Source organism: Coregonus lavaretus, assembly GCF_964263955.1.
Source record: "Coregonus lavaretus genome assembly, contig: HAP1_SCAFFOLD_3440, whole genome shotgun sequence".
Lineage (NCBI taxonomy): Eukaryota > Metazoa > Chordata > Actinopteri > Salmoniformes > Salmonidae > Coregonus > Coregonus lavaretus.
The window spans coordinates 23,051-46,956 of NW_028158012.1; the positions used below are offsets into that span (position 1 = coordinate 23,051).

Genomic DNA, 23,906 nt, shown 5'->3' on the forward strand with positions numbered 1-23,906 from the left:
CCTAGACTCCATAGTAGCAGATAACCCACCCCCCCTAGACTCCATAGCAGCAGATAACCCACCCCTAGACTCCATAGTAGCAGATAACCCACCCACCCTAGACTCCATAGCAGCAGATAACCCACCCCTAGACTCCATAGCAGCAGATAACCCACCCCTAGACTCCATAGCAACAGATAACCCACCCCTAGACTCCATAGCAACAGATAACCCACCCCTAGACTCCATAGCAACAGATAACCCACCCCTAGACTCCATAGCAGCAGATAACCCACCCCTAGCAGCAGATAACCCACCCCTAGACTCCATAGCAACAGATAACCCACCCCTAGACTCCATAGTAGCAGATAACCCACCCCCCCTAGACTCCATAGCAGCAGATAACCCACCCCTAGACTCCATAGTAGCAGATAACCCACCCCCCCTAGACTCCATAGCAACAGATAACCCACCCCTAGACTCCATAGCAGCAGATAACCCACCCCTAGACTCCATAGCAGCAGATAACCCACCCCTAGACTCCAGGCATAGCAGAAGATAACCCACCCCTAGACTCAATAGCAGCAGATAACCCACCCCTAGTCTCCATAGCAGCAGATAACCCACCCCTAGACTCCATAGCAGCAGATAACCCACCCCTAGACTCCAGGCATAGCAGAAGATAACCCACCCCTAGACTCAATAGCAGCAGATAACCCACCCCTAGACTCCATAGCAGCAGATAACCCACCCCTAGACTCCATAGCAGCAGATAACCCACCCCTAGACTCCATAGCAGCAGATAACCCACCCCTAGACTCCAAAGCAGCAGATAACCCACCCCTAGACTCCATAGCAACAGATAACCCACCCCTAGACTCCATAGCAGCAGATAACCCACCCCTAGACTCCATAGCAGCAGATAACCCACCCCTAGACTCCATAGCAGCAGATAACCCACCCCTAGACTCCATAGCAGCAGATAACCCACCCCTAGACTCCATAGCAGCAGATAACCCACCCCTAGACTCCATAGCAGCAGATAACCCACCCCTAGACTCCATAGCAGCAGATAACCCACCCCTAGACTCCATAGCAGCAGATAACCCACCCCTAGACTCCATAGCAACAGATAACCCACCCCTAGACTCCATAGCAACAGATAACCCACCCCTAGACTCCATAGCAACAGATAACCCACCCCTAGACTCCATAGCAACAGATAACCCACCCCTAGACTCCATAGCAGCAGATAACCCACCCCTAGACTCCATAGCAGCAGATAACCCACCCCTAGACTCCATAGCAACAGATAACCCACCCCTAGACTCCATAGCAGCAGATAACCCACCCCTAGACTCCATAGCAGCAGATAACCCACCCCTAGACTCCATAGCAGCAGATAACCCACCCCTAGACTCCATAGCAGCAGATAACCCACCCCTAGACTCCATAGCAGCAGATAACCCACCCCTAGACTCCATAGCAGTAGATAACCCACCCCTAGACTCCATAGTAGCAGATAACCCACCCCTAGACTCCATAGCAGCAGATAACCCACCCCTAGACTCCATAGCAGCAGATAACCCACCCCTAGACTCCATAGTAGCAGATAACCCACCCCTAGACTCCATAGCAGCAGATAACCCACCCCTAGACTCCATAGCAGCAGATAACCCACCCATAGACTCCATAGCAGCAGATAACCCACCCCTAGACTCCATAGCAACAGATAACCCACCCCTAGACTCCATAGCAGCAGATAACCCACCCCTAGACTCCATAGCAGCAGATAACCCACCCCTAGACTCCATAGCAGCAGATAACCCACCCCTAGACTCCATAGCAGCAGATAACCCACCCCTAGACTCCATAGCAGCAGATAACCCACCCCTAGACTCCATAGCAGCAGATAACCCACCCCTAGACTCCATAGCAGCAGATAACCCACCCCTAGACTCCATAGCAACAGATAACCCACCCCTAGACTCCATAGCAACAGATAACCCACCCCTAGACTCCATAGCAACAGATAACCCACCCCTAGACTCCATAGCAGCAGATAACCCACCCCTAGCAGCAGATAACCCACCCCTAGACTCCATAGCAACAGATAACCCACCCCTAGACTCCATAGTAGCAGATAACCCACCCCCCCTAGACTCCATAGCAGCAGATAACCCACCCCTAGACTCCATAGTAGCAGATAACCCACCCCCCCTAGACTCCATAGCAGCAGATAACCCACCCCTAGACTCCATAGCAGCAGATAACCCACCCCTAGACTCCATAGCAACAGATAACCCACCCCTAGACTCCATAGCAACAGATAACCCACCCCTAGACTCCATAGCAACAGATAACCCACCCCTAGACTCCATAGCAGCAGATAACCCACCCCTAGCAGCAGATAACCCACCCCTAGACTCCATAGCAACAGATAACCCACCCCTAGACTCCATAGTAGCAGATAACCCACCCCCCTAGACTCCATAGCAGCAGATAACCCACCCCTAGACTCCATAGTAGCAGATAACCCACCCCCCCTAGACTCCATAGCAACAGATAACCCACCCCTAGACTCCATAGCAGCAGATAACCCACCCCTAGACTCCATAGCAGCAGATAACCCACCCCTAGACTCCAGGCATAGCAGAAGATAACCCACCCCTAGACTCAATAGCAGCAGATAACCCACCCCTAGACTCCATAGCAGCAGATAACCCACCCCTAGACTCCATAGCAGCAGATAACCCACCCCTAGACTCCATAGCAGCAGATAACCCACCCCTAGACTCCAGGCATAGCAGAAGATAACCCACCCCTAGACTCAATAGCAGCAGATAACCCACCCCTAGACTCAATAGCAGCAGATAACCCACCCCTAGACTCCATAGCAGCAGATAACCCACCCCTAGACTCCATAGCAGCAGATAACCCACCCCTAGACTCCATAGCAGCAGATAACCCACCCCTAGACTCCATAGCAGCAGATAACCCACCCCTAGACTCCATAGCAGCAGATAACCCACCCCTAGACTCCAAAGCAGCAGATAACCCACCCCTAGACTCCATAGCAACAGATAACCCATCCCTAGACTCCATAGCAGCAGATAACCCACCCCTAGACTCCATAGCAGCAGATAACCCACCCCTAGACTCCATAGCAGCAGATAACCCACCCCTAGACTCCATAGCAGCAGATAACCCACCCCTAGACTCCATAGCAGCAGATAACCCACCCCTAGACTCCATAGCAACAGATAACCCACCCCTAGACTCCATAGCAGCAGATAACCCACCCCTAGACTCCATAGTAGCAGATAACCCACCCCCCCTAGACTCCATAGCAACAGATAACCCACCCCTAGACTCCATAGCAGCAGATAACCCACCCCTAGACTCCATAGCAGCAGATAACCCACCCCTAGACTCCAGGCATAGCAGAAGATAACCCACCCCTAGACTCAATAGCAGCAGATAACCCACCCCTAGACTCCATAGCAGCAGATAACCCACCCCTAGACTCCATAGCAGCAGATAACCCACCCCTAGACTCCAGGCATAGCAGAAGATAACCCACCCCTAGACTCAATAGCAGCAGATAACCCACCCCTAGACTCAATAGCAGCAGATAACCCACCCCTAGACTCCATAGCAGCAGATAACCCACCCCTAGACTCCATAGCAGCAGATAACCCACCCCTAGACTCCATAGCAGCAGATAACCCACCCCTAGACTCCATAGCAGCAGATAACCCACCCCTAGACTCCATAGCAGCAGATAACCCACCCCTAGACTCCAAAGCAGCAGATAACCCACCCCTAGACTCCATAGCAACAGATAACCCACCCCTAGACTCCATAGCAGCAGATAACCCACCCCTAGACTCCATAGCAGCAGATAACCCACCCCTAGACTCCATAGCAGCAGATAACCCACCCCTAGACTCCATAGCAGCAGATAACCCACCCCTAGACTCCATAGCAGCAGATAACCCACCCCTAGACTCCATAGCAACAGATAACCCACCCCTAGACTCCATAGCAGCAGATAACCCACCCCTAGACTCCATAGTAGCAGATAACCCACCCCTAGACTCCATAGCAGCAGATAACCCACCCCTAGACTCCATAGCAGCAGATAACCCACCCCTAGACTCCATAGTAGCAGATAACCCACCCCCCCTAGACTCCATAGCAACAGATAACCCACCCCTAGACTCCATAGCAGCAGATAACCCACCCCTAGACTCCATAGCAGCAGATAACCCACCCCTAGACTCCATAGCAGCAGATAACCCACCCCTAGACTCCATAGCAGCAGATAACCCACCCCTAGACTCCATAGCAGCAGATAACCCACCCCTAGACTCCATAGCAGCAGATAACCCACCCCTAGACTCCATAGCAGCAGATAACCCACCCCTAGACTCCATAGAAGCAGATAACCCACCCCTAGACTCCATAGCAGCAGATAACCCACCCCTAGACTCCATAGCAGCAGATAACCCACCCCTAGACTCCATAGCAGCAGATAACCCACCCCTAGACTCCATAGCAACAGATAACCCACCCCTAGACTCCATAGCAGCAGATAACCCACCCCTAGACTCCATAGCAACAGATAACCCACCCCTAGACTCCATAGCAACAGATAACCCACCCCTAGACTCCATAGCAGCAGATAACCCACCCCTAGCAGCAGATAACCCACCCCTAGACTCCATAGCAACAGATAACCCACCCCTAGACTCCATAGTAGCAGATAACCCACCCCCCTAGACTCCATAGCAGCAGATAACCCACCCCTAGACTCCATAGTAGCAGATAACCCACCCCCCCTAGACTCCATAGCAGCAGATAACCCACCCCTAGACTCCATAGCAGCAGATAACCCACCCCTATACTCCATAGCAACAGATAACCCACCCCTAGACTCCATAGCAACAGATAACCCACCCCTAGACTCCATAGCAACATATAACCCACCCCTAGACTCCATAGCAGCAGATAACCCACCCCTAGCAGCAGATAACCCACCCCTAGACTCCATAGCAACAGATAACCCACCCCTAGACTCCATAGTAGCAGATAACCCACCCCCCCTAGACTCCATAGCAGCAGATAACCCACCCCTAGACTCCATAGTAGCAGATAACCCACCCCCCCTAGACTCCATAGCAACAGATAACCCACCCCTAGACTCCATAGCAGCAGATAACCCACCCCTAGACTCCATAGCAGCAGATAACCCACCCCTAGACTCCAGGCATAGCAGAAGATAACCCACCCCTAGACTCCATAGTAGCAGATAACCCACCCCCCCTAGACTCCATAGCAACAGATAACCCACCCCTAGACTCCATAGCAGCAGATAACCCACCCCTAGACTCCATAGCAGCAGATAACCCACCCCTAGACTCCATAGTAGCAGATAACCCACCCCTAGACTCCATAGCAGCAGATAACCCACCCAGACTCCATAGCAGCAGATAACCCACCCCTAGACTCCATAGCAGCAGATAACCCACCCCTAGACTCCATAGCAGCAGATAACCCACCCCTAGACTCCATAGCAGCAGATAACCCACCCCTAGACTCCATAGCAGCAGATAACCCACCCCTAGACTCCAAAGCAGCAGATAACCCACCCCTAGACTCCATAGCAACAGATAACCCACCCCTAGACTCCATAGCAGCAGATAACCCACCCCTAGACTCCATAGCAGCAGATAACCCACCCCTAGACTCCATAGCAGCAGATAACCCACCCCTAGCAGCAGATAACCCACCCCTAGACTCCATAGCAACAGATAACCCACCCCTAGACTCCATAGTAGCAGATAACCCACCCCCCCTAGACTCCATAGCAGCAGATAACCCACCCCTAGACTCCATAGTAGCAGATAACCCACCCCCCCTAGACTCCATAGCAACAGATAACCCACCCCTAGACTCCATAGCAGCAGATAACCCACCCCTAGACTCCATAGCAGCAGATAACCCACCCCTAGACTCCAGGCATAGCAGAAGATAACCCACCCCTAGACTCCATAGCAGCAGATAACCCACCCCTAGACTCCATAGCAGCAGATAACCCACCCCTAGACTCCATAGTAGCAGATAACCCACCCCCCCTAGACTCCATAGCAACAGATAACCCACCCCTAGACTCCATAGCAGCAGATAACCCACCCCTAGACTCCATAGCAGCAGATAACCCACCCCTAGACTCCAGGCATAGCAGAAGATAACCCACCCCTAGACTCCATAGTAGCAGATAACCCACCCCCCCTAGACTCCATAGCAACAGATAACCCACCCCTAGACTCCATAGCAGCAGATAACCCACCCCTAGACTCCATAGCAGCAGATAACCCACCCCTAGACTCCATAGTAGCAGATAACCCACCCCTAGACTCCATAGCAGCAGATAACCCACCCATAGACTCCATAGCAGCAGATAACCCACCCCTAGACTCCATAGCAGCAGATAACCCACCCCTAGACTCCATAGCAGCAGATAACCCACCCCTAGACTCCATAGCAGCAGATAACCCACCCCTAGACTCCATAGCAACAGATAACCCACCCCTAGACTCCATAGCAACAGATAACCCACCCCTAGACTCCATAGCAGCAGATAACCCACCCCTAGCAGCAGATAACCCACCCCTAGACTCCATAGCAACAGATAACCCACCCCTAGACTCCATAGTAGCAGATAACCCACCCCCCCTAGACTCCATAGCAGCAGATAACCCACCCCTAGACTCCATAGTAGCAGATAACCCACCCCCCCTAGACTCCATAGCAGCAGATAACCCACCCCTAGACTCCATAGCAGCAGATAACCCACCCCTAGACTCCATAGCAACAGATAACCCACCCCTAGACTCCATAGCAACAGATAACCCACCCCTAGACTCCATAGCAACAGATAACCCACCCCTAGACTCCATAGCAGCAGATAACCCACCCCTAGACTCCATAGCAACAGATAACCCACCCCTAGACTCCATAGTAGCAGATAACCCACCCCCCCTAGACTCCATAGCAGCAGATAACCCACCCCTAGACTCCATAGTAGCAGATAACCCACCCCCCCTAGACTCCATAGCAACAGATAACCCACCCCTAGACTCCATAGCAGCAGATAACCCACCCCTAGACTCCATAGCAGCAGATAACCCACCCCTAGACTCCAGGCATAGCAGCAGATAACCCACCCCTAGACTCCATAGCAGCAGATAACCCACCCCTAGACTCCATAGCAGCAGATAACCCACCCCTAGACTCCATAGCAGCAGATAACCCACCCCTAGACTCCATAGCAGCAGATAACCCACCCCTAGACTCCATAGCAGCAGATAACCCACCCCTAGACTCCATAGTAGCAGATAACCCACCCCTAGACTCCATAGCAGCAGATAACCCACCCCTAGACTCCATAGCAGCAGATAACCCACCCATAGACTCCATAGCAGCAGATAACCCACCCCTAGACTCCATAGCAACAGATAACCCACCCCTAGACTCCATAGCAGCAGATAACCCACCCCTAGACTCCATAGCAGCAGATAACCCACCCCTAGACTCCATAGCAGCAGATAACCCACCCCTAGACTCCATAGCAGCAGATAACCCACCCCTAGACTCCATAGCAGCAGATAACCCACCCCTTGACTCCATAGCAGCAGATAACCCACCCCTAGACTCCATAGCAGCAGATAACCCACCCCTAGACTCCATAGCAGCAGATAACCCACCCCTAGACTCCATAGCAACAGATAACCCACCCCTAGACTCCATAGCAGCAGATAACCCACCCCTAGACTCCATAGCAACAGATAACCCACCCCTAGACTCCATAGCAACAGATAACCCACCCCTAGACTCCATAGCAGCAGATAACCCACCCCTAGCAGCAGATAACCCACCCCTAGACTCCATAGCAACAGATAACCCACCCCTAGACTCCATAGTAGCAGATAACCCACCCCCCTAGACTCCATAGCAGCAGATAACCCACCCCTAGACTCCATAGTAGCAGATAACCCACCCCCCTAGACTCCATAGCAGCAGATAACCCACCCCTAGACTCCATAGCAGCAGATAACCCACCCCTAGACTCCATAGCAACAGATAACCCACCCCTAGACTCCATAGCAACAGATAACCCACCCCTAGACTCCATAGCAACAGATAACCCACCCCTAGACTCCATAGCAGCAGATAACCCACCCCTAGCAGCAGATAACCCACCCCTAGACTCCATAGCAACAGATAACCCACCCCTAGACTCCATAGTAGCAGATAACCCACCCCCCCTAGACTCCATAGCAGCAGATAACCCACCCCTAGACTCCATAGTAGCAGATAACCCACCCCCCCTAGACTCCATAGCAACAGATAACCCACCCCTAGACTCCATAGCAGCAGATAACCCACCCCTAGACTCCATAGCAGCAGATAACCCACCCCTAGACTCCAGGCATAGCAGAAGATAACCCACCCCTAGACTCAATAGCAGCAGATAACCCACCCCTAGACTCCATAGCAGCAGATAACCCACCCCTAGACTCCATAGCAGCAGATAACCCACCCCTAGACTCCAGGCATAGCAGAAGATAACCCACCCCTAGACTCAATAGCAGCAGATAACCCACCCCTAGACTCAATAGCAGCAGATAACCCACCCCTAGACTCCATAGCAGCAGATAACCCACCCCTAGACTCCATAGCAGCAGATAACCCACCCCTAGACTCCATAGCAGCAGATAACCCACCCCTAGACTCCATAGCAGCAGATAACCCACCCCTAGACTCCATAGCAGCAGATAACCCACCCCTAGACTCCAAAGCAGCAGATAACCCACCCCTAGACTCCATAGCAACAGATAACCCACCCCTAGACTCCATAGCAGCAGATAACCCACCCCTAGACTCCATAGCAGCAGATAACCCACCCCTAGACTCCATAGCAGCAGATAACCCACCCCTAGACTCCATAGCAGCAGATAACCCACCCCTAGACTCCATAGCAGCAGATAACCCACCCCTAGACTCCATAGCAACAGATAACCCACCCCTAGACTCCATAGCAGCAGATAACCCACCCCTAGACTCCATAGTAGCAGATAACCCACCCCCCCTAGACTCCATAGCAACAGATAACCCACCCCTAGACTCCATAGCAGCAGATAACCCACCCCTAGACTCCATAGCAGCAGATAACCCACCCCTAGACTCCAGGCATAGCAGAAGATAACCCACCCCTAGACTCAATAGCAGCAGATAACCCACCCCTAGACTCCATAGCAGCAGATAACCCACCCCTAGACTCCATAGCAGCAGATAACCCACCCCTAGACTCCAGGCATAGCAGAAGATAACCCACCCCTAGACTCAATAGCAGCAGATAACCCACCCCTAGACTCAATAGCAGCAGATAACCCACCCCTAGACTCCATAGCAGCAGATAACCCACCCCTAGACTCCATAGCAGCAGATAACCCACCCCTAGACTCCATAGCAGCAGATAACCCACCCCTAGACTCCATAGCAGCAGATAACCCACCCCTAGACTCCATAGCAGCAGATAACCCACCCCTAGACTCCAAAGCAGCAGATAACCCACCCCTAGACTCCATAGCAACAGATAACCCACCCCTAGACTCCATAGCAGCAGATAACCCACCCCTAGACTCCATAGCAGCAGATAACCCACCCCTAGACTCCATAGCAGCAGATAACCCACCCCTAGACTCCATAGCAGCAGATAACCCACCCCTAGACTCCATAGCAGCAGATAACCCACCCCTAGACTCCATAGCAACAGATAACCCACCCCTAGACTCCATAGCAGCAGATAACCCACCCCTAGACTCCATAGTAGCAGATAACCCACCCCTAGACTCCATAGCAGCAGATAACCCACCCCTAGACTCCATAGCAGCAGATAACCCACCCCTAGACTCCATAGTAGCAGATAACCCACCCCCCCTAGACTCCATAGCAACAGATAACCCACCCCTAGACTCCATAGCAGCAGATAACCCACCCCTAGACTCCATAGCAGCAGATAACCCACCCCTAGACTCCATAGCAGCAGATAACCCACCCCTAGACTCCATAGCAGCAGATAACCCACCCCTAGACTCCATAGCAGCAGATAACCCACCCCTAGACTCCATAGCAGCAGATAACCCACCCCTAGACTCCATAGCAGCAGATAACCCACCCCTAGACTCCATAGCAGCAGATAACCCACCCCTAGACTCCATAGCAACAGATAACCCACCCCTAGACTCCATAGCAGCAGATAACCCACCCCTAGACTCCATAGCAGCAGATAACCCACCCCTAGACTCCATAGCAGCAGATAACCCACCCCTAGACTCCATAGCAACAGATAACCCACCCCTAGACTCCATAGCAACAGATAACCCACCCCTAGACTCCATAGCAGCAGATAACCCACCCCTAGACTCCATAGCAGCAGATAACCCACCCCTAGACTCCATAGCAGCAGATAACCCACCCCTAGACTCCATAGCAGCAGATAACCCACCCCTAGACTCCATAGCAGCAGATAACCCACCCCTAGACTCCATAGCAGCAGATAACCCACCCCTAGACTCCATAGCAGTAGATAACCCACCCCTAGACTCCATAGTAGCAGATAACCCACCCCTAGACTCCATAGCAGCAGATAACCCACCCCTAGACTCCATAGCAGCAGATAACCCACCCCTAGACTCCATAGTAGCAGATAACCCACCCCTAGACTCCATAGCAGCAGATAACCCACCCCTAGACTCCATAGCAGCAGATAACCCACCCATAGACTCCATAGCAGCAGATAACCCACCCCTAGACTCCATAGCAACAGATAACCCACCCCTAGACTCCATAGCAGCAGATAACCCACCCCTAGACTCCATAGCAGCAGATAACCCACCCCTAGACTCCATAGCAGCAGATAACCCACCCCTAGACTCCATAGCAGCAGATAACCCACCCCTAGACTCCATAGCAGCAGATAACCCACCCCTAGACTCCATAGCAGCAGATAACCCACCCCTAGACTCCATAGCAGCAGATAACCCACCCCTAGACTCCATAGCAGCAGATAACCCACCCCTAGACTCCATAGCAACAGATAACCCACCCCTAAACTCCATAGCAGCAGATAACCCACCCCTAGACTCCATAGCAACAGATAACCCACCCCTAGACTCCATAGCAACAGATAACCCACCCCTAGACTCCATAGCAGCAGATAACCCACCCCTAGCAGCAGATAACCCACCCCTAGACTCCATAGCAACAGATAACCCACCCCTAGACTCCATAGTAGCAGATAACCCACCCCCCCTAGACTCCATAGCAGCAGATAACCCACCCCTAGACTCCATAGTAGCAGATAACCCACCCCCCCTAGACTCCATAGCAGCAGATAGCCCACCCCTAGACTCCATAGCAGCAGATAACCCACCCCTAGACTCCATAGCAACAGATAACCCACCCCTAGACTCCATAGCAACAGATAACCCACCCCTAGACTCCATAGCAACAGATAACCCACCCCTAGACTCCATAGCAGCAGATAACCCACCCCTAGCAGCAGATAACCCACCCCTAGACTCCATAGCAACAGATAACCCACCCCTAGACTCCATAGTAGCAGATAACCCACCCCCCCTAGACTCCATAGCAGCAGATAACCCACCCCTAGACTCCATAGTAGCAGATAACCCACCCCCCCTAGACTCCATAGCAACAGATAACCCACCCCTAGACTCCATAGCAGCAGATAACCCACCCCTAGACTCCATAGCAGCAGATAACCCACCCCTAGACTCCAGGCATAGCAGAAGATAACCCACCCCTAGACTCCATAGTAGCAGATAACCCACCCCCCCTAGACTCCATAGCAACAGATAACCCACCCCTAGACTCCATAGCAGCAGATAACCCACCCCTAGACTCCATAGCAGCAGATAACCCACCCCTAGACTCCATAGCAGCAGATAACCCACCCCCCCTAGACTCCATAGCAGCAGATAACCCACCCCTAGACTCCATAGTAGCAGATAACCCACCCCCCCTAGACTCCATAGCAGCAGATAACCCACCCCTAGACTCCATAGCAGCAGATAACCCACCCCTAGACTCCATAGCAACAGATAACCCACCCCTAGACTCCATAGCAACAGATAACCCACCCCTAGACTCCATAGCAACAGATAACCCACCCCTAGACTCCATAGCAGCAGATAACCCACCCCTAGCAGCAGATAACCCACCCCTAGACTCCATAGCAACAGATAACCCACCCCTAGACTCCATAGTAGCAGATAACCCACCCCCCCTAGACTCCATAGCAGCAGATAACCCACCCCTAGACTCCATAGTAGCAGATAACCCACCCCCCTAGACTCCATAGCAACAGATAACCCACCCCTAGACTCCATAGCAGCAGATAACCCACCCCTAGACTCCATAGCAGCAGATAACCCACCCCTAGACTCCAGGCATAGCAGAAGATAACCCACCCCTAGACTCCATAGTAGCAGATAACCCACCCCCCCTAGACTCCATAGCAACAGATAACCCACCCCTAGACTCCATAGCAGCAGATAACCCACCCCTAGACTCCATAGCAGCAGATAACCCACCCCTAGACTCCATAGCAGCAGATAACCCACCCCTAGCAGCAGATAACCCACCCCTAGACTCCATAGCAACAGATAACCCACCCCTAGACTCCATAGTAGCAGATAACCCACCCCCCCTAGACTCCATAGCAGCAGATAACCCACCCCTAGACTCCATAGTAGCAGATAACCCACCCCCCCTAGACTCCATAGCAGCAGATAACCCACCCCTAGACTCCATAGCAGCAGATAACCCACCCCTAGACTCCATAGCAACAGATAACCCACCCCTAGACTCCATAGCAACAGATAACCCACCCCTAGACTCCATAGCAACAGATAACCCACCCCTAGACTCCATAGCAGCAGATAACCCACCCCTAGCAGCAGATAACCCACCCCTAGACTCCATAGCAACAGATAACCCACCCCTAGACTCCATAGTAGCAGATAACCCACCCCCCCTAGACTCCATAGCAGCAGATAACCCACCCCTAGACTCCATAGTAGCAGATAACCCACCCCCCCTAGACTCCATAGCAACAGATAACCCACCCCTAGACTCCATAGCAGCAGATAACCCACCCCTAGACTCCATAGCAGCAGATAACCCACCCCTAGACTCCAGGCATAGCAGAAGATAACCCACCCCTAGACTCCATAGTAGCAGATAACCCACCCCCCCTAGACTCCATAGCAACAGATAACCCACCCCTAGACTCCATAGCAGCAGATAACCCACCCCTAGACTCCATAGCAGCAGATAACCCACCCCTAGACTCCATAGTAGCAGATAACCCACCCCTAGACTCCATAGCAGCAGATAACCCACCCATAGACTCCATAGCAGCAGATAACCCACCCCTAGACTCCATAGCAGCAGATAACCCACCCCTAGACTCCATAGCAGCAGATAACCCACCCCTAGACTCCATAGCAGCAGATAACCCACCCCTAGACTCCATAGCAGCAGATAACCAACCCCTAGACTCCATAGCAGCAGATAACCCACCCCTAGACTCAATAGCAGCAGATAACCCACCCCTAGACTCCATAGCAGCAGATAACCCACCCCTAGACTCCAAAGCAGCAGATAACCCACCCCTAGACTCCATAGCAACAGATAACCCACCCCTAGACTCCATAGCAGCAGATAACCCACCCCTAGACTCCATAGCAGCAGATAACCCACCCCTAGACTCCATAGCAGCAGATAACCCACCGCTAGACTCCATAGCAGCAGATAACCCACCCCTAGACTCCATAGCAGCAGATAACCCGCCCCTAGACTCCATAGCAACAGATAACCCACCCCTAGACTCCATAGCAGCAGATAACCCACCCCTAGACTCCATAGTAGCAGATAACCCACCCCTAGACTCCATAGCAGCAGATAACCCACCCCTAGACTCCATAGCAGCAGATAACCCACCCCTAGACTCCATAGTAGCAGATAACCCACCCCCCCTAGACTCCATAGCAACAGATAACCCACCCCTAGACTCCATAGCAGCAGATAACCCACCCCTAGACTCCATAGCAGCAGATAACCCACCCCTAGACTCCAGGCATAGCAGAAGATAACCCACCCCTAGACTCCATAGCAACAGATAACCCACCCCTAGACTCCATAGCAGCAGATAACCCACCCCTAGACTCCATAGTAGCAGATAACCCACCCCCCCTAGACTCCATAGCAACAGATAACCCACCCCTAGACTCCATAGCAGCAGATAACCCACCCCTAGACTCCATAGCAGCAGATAACCCACCCCTAGACTCCATAGTAGCAGATAACCCACCCCTAGACTCCATAGCAGCAGATAACCCACCCATAGACTCCATAGCAGCAGATAACCCACCCCTAGACTCCATAGCAGCAGATAACCCACCCCTAGACTCCATAGCAGCAGATAACCCACCCCTAGACTCCATAGCAGCAGATAACCCACCCCTAGACTCAATAGCAGCAGATAACCCACCCCTAGACTCCATAGCAGCAGATAACCCACCCCTAGACTCCATAGCAGCAGATAACCCACCCCTAGACTCCATAGCAGCAGATAACCCACCCCTAGACTCCATAGCAGCAGATAACCCACCCCTAGACTCCATAGCAGCAGATAACCCACCCCTAGACTCCATAGCAGCAGATAACCCACCCCTAGACTCCATAGCAGCAGATAACCCACCCCTAGACTCCATAGCAGCAGATAACCCACCCCTAGACTCCATAGCAGCAGATAACCCACCCCTAGACTCCATAGCAGCAGATAACCCACCCCTAGACTCCATAGCAACAGATAACCCACCCCTAGACTCCATAGCAGCAGATAACCCACCCCTAGACTCCATAGCAGCAGATAACCCACCCCTAGACTCCATAGCAGCAGATAACCCACCCCTAGACTCCATAGCAACAGATAACCCACCCCTAGACTCCATAGCAACAGATAACCCACCCCTAGACTCCATAGCAGCAGATAACCCACCCCTAGACTCCATAGCAGCAGATAACCCACCCCTAGACTCCATAGCAGCAGATAACCCACCCCTAGACTCCATAGCAGCAGATAACCCACCCCTAGACTCCATAGCAGCAGATAACCCACCCCTAGACTCCATAGCAGCAGATAACCCACCCCTAGACTCCATAGCAACAGATAACCCACCCCTAGACTCCATAGTAGCAGATAACCCACCCCTAGACTCCATAGTAGCAGATAACCCACCCCTAGACTCCATAGCAGCAGATAACCCACCCCTAGACTCCATAGCAACAGATCACCCACCCCTAGACTCCATAGTAGCAGATAACCCACCCCTAGACTCCATAGTAGCAGATAACCCACCCCTAGACTCCATAGCAGCAGATAACCCACCCCTAGACTCCATAGCAACAGATAACCCACCCCTAGACTCCATAGTAGCAGATAACCCACCCCTAGACTCCATAGCAGCAGATAACCCACCCCCCCCTAGACTCCATAGCAGCAGATAACCCACCCCCCCTAGACTCCATAGTAGCAGATAACCCACCCCTAGACTCCATAGCAGCAGATAACCCACCCCTAGACTCCATAGTAGCAGATAACCCACCCCTAGACTCCATAGCAGCAGATAACCCACCCCTAGACTCCATAGCAGCAGATAACCCACCCCTAGACTCCATAGTAGCAGATAACCCACCCCTAGACTCCATAGTAGCAGATAACCCACCCCTAGACTCCATAGCAGCAGATAACCCACCCCTAGACTCCATAGTAGCAGATAACCCACCCCTAGACTCCATAGCAGCAGATAACCCACCCCTAGACTCCATAGCAGCAGATAACCCACCCCTGTGTACAGCAGACTCCAGGCATAGCAGCAGATATGACAGCCGGGCCTCTCTGGCACGGGGCATGTTGGTGTCCAGGTTACAGCGGTACTTCCTGAGGTCAGCCTTACAGGCCTTGGTCAGAGAGTAGCTGACCTTGTAGTCCTGGTATATCAGCTTCTGACGCGTGGTCAGGGCATCTCGACACTGGGGAGGGAGGGAGGGAGGGAGGGAGGGAGGGAGGGAGGGAGGGAGGGAGGGAGGGAGGGAGGGAGGGGGAGGGGGAGAGAGAGAGAGACAGAGAGACACAGAGAGAGAGACAGAGAGACAGAGAGAGAGAGACATAGAGACACAGACAGAGAGAGAGAGAGAAGTTTTAGTCATTGTCACATGAAAAGAGAGCTTTTACACACATCCAAATTTGGCATAGGAGTTGGAAAAAATGAGGACAGCTTGAGAAAAAAATGATCTGCTCATTGTTGGCTGCCCCTACTAATGATCTTTAATAAAGCTTTTAGTTCAACACTGAACCACTAAAAGCTTCAGCAAAGACAGCTCGACAGCATGTAGCTTCATTCTTATTATCAGTCCTGACCACAAATCTCCCTCCCTCCCTCCAGCCTCCCAGCCTCCCTCCCTCCCAGCCTCCCTCCCTCCCTCCCAGCCTCCCTCCCCGCCTCCCTCCCAGCCTGCCTCCCTCCCTCCCTCCCAGCCTCCCTCCCTCCCAGCCTCCCTCCCTCCCTCCCTCCCAGCCTCCCTCCCTCCCTCCCTCCCTCCCAGCCTGCCTCCCTCCCTCCCTCCCAGCCTGCCTCCCTCCCTCCCAGCCTGCCTCCCTCCCTCCCTCCCAGCCTAACAGAGACCTGTGGGTTTGTCTACGTTGTGACTATGCTAGAATATATTGGATTAGAAATGCCATATGTTTGTATATACTGTATATAATCATATATAGAATCAATCATATATATGTTTATCATATCAATAATCTGCACACGTGTTGTGTTTAACAGTGTTTTTCTCCATACCTTCTCAGACATGGCCTCCTCAAACTTGTGGTTAAAGAGACACTTGTAGACCTTGCCCTCTCCTGCTTGGGTCTGGAAGAACAGAGGAACACAGAGACCAGTCAACATCCTTAGTAACCTGAAGAACAGAGACCAGTCAACATCCTTAGTAACCTGAAGAACAGAGACCAGTCAACATCCTTAGTAACCTGAAGAACAGAGACCAGTCAACATCCTTAGTAACCTGAAGAACAGAGACCAGTCAACATCCTTAGTAACCTGAAGAACAGACCAGTCAACATCCTTAGTAACCTGAAGAACAGAGACCAGTCAACATCCTTAGTAACCTGAAGAACAGAGACCAGTCAACATCCTTAGTAACCTGAAGAACAGACCAGTCAACATCCTTAGTAACCTGAAGAACAGAGACCAGTCAACATCCTTAGTAACCTGAAGAACAGAGACCAGTCAACATCCTTAGTAACCTGAAGAACAGAGACCAGTCAACATCCTTAGTAACCTGAAGAACAGAGACCAGTCAACATCCTTAGTAACCTGAAGAACAGAGACCAGTCAACATCCTTAGTAACCTGAAGAACAGACCAGTCAACATCCTTAGTAACCTGAAGAACAGAGACCAGTCAACATCCTTAGTAACCTGAAGAACAGAGACCAGTCAACATCCTTAGTAACCTGAAGAACAGACCAGTCAACATCCTTAGTAACCTGAAGAACAGACCAGTCAACATCCTTAGTAACCTGAAGAACAGAGACCAGTCAACATCCTTAGTAACCTGAAGAACAGAGACCAGTCAACATCCTTAGTAACCTGAAGAACAGAGACCAGTCAACATCCTTAGTAACCTGAAGAACAGACCAGTCAACATCCTTAGTAACCTGAAGAACAGAGACCAGTCAACATCCTTAGTAACCTGAAGAACAGAGACCAGTCAACATCCTTAGTAACCTGAAGAACAGAGACCAGTCAACATCCTTAGTAACCTGAAGAACAGAGACCAGTCAACATCCTTAGTAACCTGAAGAACAGACCAGTCAACATCCTTAGTAACCTGAAGAACAGACCAGTCAACATCCTTAGTAACCTGAAGAACAGAGACCAGTCAACATCCTTAGTAACCTGAAGAACAGAGACCAGTCAACATCCTTAGTAACCTGAAGAACAGAGACCAGTCAACATCCTTAGTAACCTGAAGAACAGAGACCAGTCAACATCCTTAGTAACCTGAAGAACAGAGACCAGTCAACATCCTTAGTAACCTGAAGAACAGAGACCAGTCAACATCCTTAGTAACCTGAAGAACAGAGACCAGTCAACATCCTTAGTAACCTGAAGAACAGAGACCAGTCAACATCCTTAGTAACCTGAAGAACAGAGACCAGTCAACATCCTTAGTAACCTGAAGAACAGGACCAGTCAACATCCTTAGTAACCTGAAGAACAGAGACCAGTCAACATCCTTAGTAACCTGAAGAACAGAGACCAGTCAACATCCTTAGTAACCTGAAGAACAGAGACCAGTCAACATCCTTAGTAACCTGAAGAACAGAGACCAGTCAACATCCTTAGTAACCTGAAGAACAGAGACCAGTCAACATCCTTAGTAACCTGAAGAACAGAGACCAGTCAACATCCTTAGTAACCTGAAGAACAGAGACCAGTCAACATCCTTAGTAACCTGAAGAACAGAGACCAGTCAACATCCTTAGTAACCTGAAGAACAGAGACCAGTCAACATCCTTAGTAACCTGAAGAACAGAGACCAGTCAACATCCTTAGTAACCTGAAGAACAGAGACCAGTCAACATCCTTAGTAACCTGAAGAACAGAGACCAGTCAACATCCTTAGTAACCTGAAGAACAGAGACCAGTCAACATCCTTAGTAACCTGAAGAACAGAGACCAGTCAACATCCTTAGTAACCTGAAGAACAGAGACCAGTCAACATCCTTAGTAACCTGAAGAACAGAGACCAGTCAACATCCTTAGTAACCTGAAGAACAGAGACCAGTCAACATCCTTAGTAACCTGAAGAACAGAGACCAGTCAACATCCTTAGTAACCTGAAGAACAGAGACCAGTCAACATCCTTAGTAACCTGAAGAACAGAGACCAGTCAACATCCTTAGTAACCTGAAGAACAGAGACCAGTCAACATCCTTAGTAACCTGAAGAACAGAGACCAGTCAACATCCTTAGTAACCTGAAGAACAGAGACCAGTCAACATCCTTAGTAACCTGAAGAACAGAGACCAGTCAACATCCTTAGTAACCTGAAGAACAGAGACCAGTCAACATCCTTAGTAACCTGAAGAACAGAGACCAGTCAACATCCTTAGTAACCTGAAGAACAGAGACCAGTCAACATCCTTAGTAACCTGAAGAACAGAGACCAGTCAACATCCTTAGTAACCTGAAGAACAGAGACCAGTCAACATCCTTAGTAACCTGAAGAACAGAGACCAGTCAACATCCTTAGTAACCTGAAGAACAGAGACCAGTCAACATCCTTAGTAACCTGAAGAACAGAGACCAGTCAACATCCTTAGTAACCTGAAGAACAGAGACCAGTCAACATCCTTAGTAACCTGAAGAACAGAGACCAGTCAACATCCTTAGTAACCTGAAGAACAGAGACCAGTCAACATCCTTAGTAACCTGAAGAACAGAGACCAGTCAACATCCTTAGTAACCTGAAGAACAGAGACCAGTCAACATCCTTAGTAACCTGAAGAACAGAGACCAGTCAACATCCTTAGTAACCTGAAGAACAGAGACCAGTCAACATCCTTAGTAACCTGAAGAACAGAGACCAGTCAACATCCTTAGTAACCTGAAGAACAGAGACCAGTCAACATCCTTAGTAACCTGAAGAACAGAGACCAGTCAACATCCTTAGTAACCTGAAGAACAGAGACCAGTCAACATCCTTAGTAACCTGAAGAACAGAGACCAGTCAACATCCTTAGTAACCTGAAGAACAGAGACCAGTCAACATCCTTAGTAACCTGAAGAACAGAGACCAGTCAACATCCTTAGTAACCTGAAGAACAGAGACCAGTCAACATCCTTAGTAACCTGAAGAACAGAGACCAGTCAACATCCTTAGTAACCTGAAGAACAGAGACCAGTCAACATCCTTAGTAACCTGAAGAACAGAGACCAGTCAACATCCTTAGTAACCTGAAGAACAGAGACCAGTCAACATCCTTAGTAACCTGAAGAACAGAGACCAGTCAACATCCTTAGTAACCTGAAGAACAGAGACCAGTCAACATCCTTAGTAACCTGAAGAACAGAGACCAGTCAACATCCTTAGTAACCTGAAGAACAGAGACCAGTCAACATCCTTAGTAACCTGAAGAACAGAGACCAGTCAACATCCTTAGTAACCTGAAGAACAGAGACCAGTCAACATCCTTAGTAACCTGAAGAACAGAGACCAGTCAACATCCTTAGTAACCTGAAGAACAGAGACCAGTCAACATCCTTAGTAACCTGAAGAACAGAGACCAGTCAACATCCTTAGTAACCTGAAGAACAGAGACCAGTCAACATCCTTAGTAACCTGAAGAACAGAGACCAGTCAACATCCTTAGTAACCTGAAGAACAGAGACCAGTCAACATCCTTAGTAACCTGAAGAACAGAGACCAGTCAACATCCTTAGTAACCTGAAGAACAGAGACCAGTCAACATCCTTAGTAACCTGAAGAACAGAGACCAGTCAACATCCTTAGTAACCTGAAGAACAGAGACCAGTCAACATCCTTAGTAACCTGAAGAACAGAGACCAGTCAACATCCTTAGTAACCTGAAGAACAGAGACCAGTCAACATCCTTAGTAACCTGAAGAACAGAGACCAGTCAACATCCTTAGTAACCTGAAGAACAGAGACCAGTCAACATCCTTAGTAACCTGAAGAACAGAGACCAGTCAACATCCTTAGTAACCTGAAGAACAGAGACCAGTCAACATCCTTAGTAACCTGAAGAACAGAGACCAGTCAACATCCTTAGTAACCTGAAGAACAGAGACCAGTCAACATCCTTAGTAACCTGAAGAACAGAGACCAGTCAACATCCTTAGTAACCTGAAGAACAGAGACCAGTCAACATCCTTAGTAACCTGAAGAACAGAGACCAGTCAACATCCTTAGTAACCTGAAGAACAGAGACCAGTCAACATCCTTAGTAACCTGAAGAACAGAGACCAGTCAACATCCTTAGTAACCTGAAGAACAGAGACCAGTCAACATCCTTAGTAACCTGAAGAACAGAGACCAGTCAACATCCTTAGTAACCTGAAGAACAGAGACCAGTCAACATCCTTAGTAACCTGAAGAACAGAGACCAGTCAACATCCTTAGTAACCTGAAGAACAGAGACCAGTCAACATCCTTAGTAACCTGAAGAACAGACCAGTCAACATCCTTAGTAACCTGAAGAACAGAGACCAGTCAACATCCTTAGTAACCTGAAGAACAGAGACCAGTCAACATCCTTAGTAACCTGAAGAACAGAGACCAGTCAACATCCTTAGTAACCTGAAGAACAGAGACCAGTCAACATCCTTAGTAACCTGAAGAACAGAGACCAGTCAACATCCTTAGTAACCTGAAGAACAGAGACCAGTCAACATCCTTAGTAACCTGAAGAACAGAGACCAGTCAACATCCTTAGTAACCTGAAGAACAGAGACCAGTCAACATCCTTAGTAACCTGAAGAACAGAGACCATCAACATCCTTAGTAACCTGAAGAACAGAGACCAGTCAACATCCTTAGTAACCTGAAGAACAGAGACCAGTCAACATCCTTAGTAACCTGAAGAACAGAGACCAGTCAACATCCTTAGTAACCTGAAGAACAGAGACCAGTCAACATCCTTAGTAACCTGAAGAACAGAGACCAGTCAACATCCTTAGTAACCTGAAGAACAGAGACCAGTCAACATCCTTAGTAACCTGAAGAACAGAGACCAGTCAACATCCTTAGTAACCTGAAGAACAGAGACCAGTCAACATCCTTAGTAACCTGAAGAACAGAGACCAGTCAACATCCTTAGTAACCTGAAGAACAGAGACCAGTCAACATCCTTAGTAACCTGAAGAACAGAGACCAGTCAACATCCTTAGTAACCTGAAGAACAGAGACCAGTCAACATCCTTAGTAACCTGAAGAACAGAGACCAGTCAACATCCTTAGTAACCTGAAGAACAGAGACCAGTCAACATCCTTAGTAACCTGAAGAACAGAGACCAGTCAACATCCTTAGTAACCTGAAGAACAGAGACCAGTCAACATCCTTAGTAACCTGAAGAACAGAGACCAGTCAACATCCTTAGTAACCTGAAGAACAGAGACCAGTCAACATCCTTAGTAACCTGAAGAACAGAGACCAGTCAACATCCTTAGTAACCTGAAGAACAGAGACCAGTCAACATCCTTAGTAACCTGAAGAACAGAGACCAGTCAACATCCTTAGTAACCTGAAGAACAGAGACCAGTCAACATCCTTAGTAACCTGAAGAACAGAGACCAGTCAACATCCTTAGTAACCTGAAGAACAGAGACCAGTCAACATCCTTAGTAACCTGAAGAACAGACCAGTCAACATCCTTAGTAACCTGAAGAACAGAGACCAGTCAACATCCTTAGTAACCTGAAGAACAGAGACCAGTCAACATCCTTAGTAACCTGAAGAACAGAGACCAGTCAACATCCTTAGTAACCTGAAGAACAGAGACCAGTCAACATCCTTAGTAACCTGAAGAACAGAGACCAGTCAACATCCTTAGTAACCTGAAGAACAGAGACCAGTCAACATCCTTAGTAACCTGAAGAACAGAGACCAGTCAACATCCTTAGTAACCTGAAGAACAGAGACCAGTCAACATCCTTAGTAACCTGAAGAACAGAGACCAGTCAACATCCTTAGTAACCTGAAGAACAGAGACCAGTCAACATCCTTAGTAACCTGAAGAACAGAGACCAGTCAACATCCTTAGTAACCTGAAGAACAGAGACCAGTCAACATCCTTAGTAACCTGAAGAACAGACCAGTCAACATCCTTAGTAACCTGAAGAACAGAGACCAGTCAACATCCTTAGTAACCTGAAGAACAGAGACCAGTCAACATCCTTAGTAACCTGAAGAACAGAGACCAGTCAACATCCTTAGTAACCTGAAGAACAGAGACCAGTCAACATCCTTAGTAACCTGAAGAACAGACCAGTCAACATCCTTAGTAACCTGAAGAACAGACCAGTCAACATCCTTAGTAACCTGAAGAACAGAGACCAGTCAACATCCTTAGTAACCTGAAGAACAGAGACCAGTCAACATCCTTAGTAACCTGAAGAACAGACCAGTCAACATCCTTAGTAACCTGAAGAACAGACCAGTCAACATCCTTAGTAACCTGAAGAACAGAGACCAGTCAACATCCTTAGTAACCTGAAGAACAGAGACCAGTCAACATCCTTAGTAACCTGAAGAACAGAGACCAGTCAACATCCTTAGTAACCTGAAGAACAGACCAGTCAACATCCTTAGTAACCTGAAGAACAGACCAGTCAACATCCTTAGTAACCTGAAGAACAGAGACCAGTCAACATCCTTAGTAACCTGAAGAACAGACCAGTCAACATCCTTAGTAACCTGAAGAACAGAGACCAGTCAACATCCTTAGTAACCTGAAGAACAGACCAGTCAACATCCTTAGTAACCTGAAGAACAGAGACCAGTCAACATCCTTAGTAACCTGAAGAACAGAGACCAGTCAACATCCTTAGTAACCTGAAGAACAGAGACCAGTCAACATCCTTAGTAACCTGAAGAACAGAGACCAGTCAACATCCTTAGTAACCTGAAGAACAGACCAGTCAACATCCTTAGTAACCTGAAGAACAGAGACCAGTC

The 23,906-nt window shown here is 49.8% G+C and overlaps 1 protein-coding gene across 1 annotated transcript in view; it reads right to left on the bottom strand.

The window, feature by feature from the left end:
- LOC311124540 (Golgi apparatus protein 1-like) overlaps positions 1 to 23,906 on the bottom strand; it is a gene marked incomplete at both ends in the record, with an annotated part of 43,777 nt that overhangs the window by 7,453 nt on the left and 12,418 nt on the right. Inside the window, 2 exons of the mRNA XM_084198661.1 lie at positions 15,984 to 16,170; positions 16,986 to 17,057. Coding sequence (XP_084054787.1) covers positions 15,984 to 16,170; positions 16,986 to 17,057 — 259 coding nt within the window. The remainder of the gene's footprint in view (positions 1 to 15,983; positions 16,171 to 16,985; positions 17,058 to 23,906) is intronic.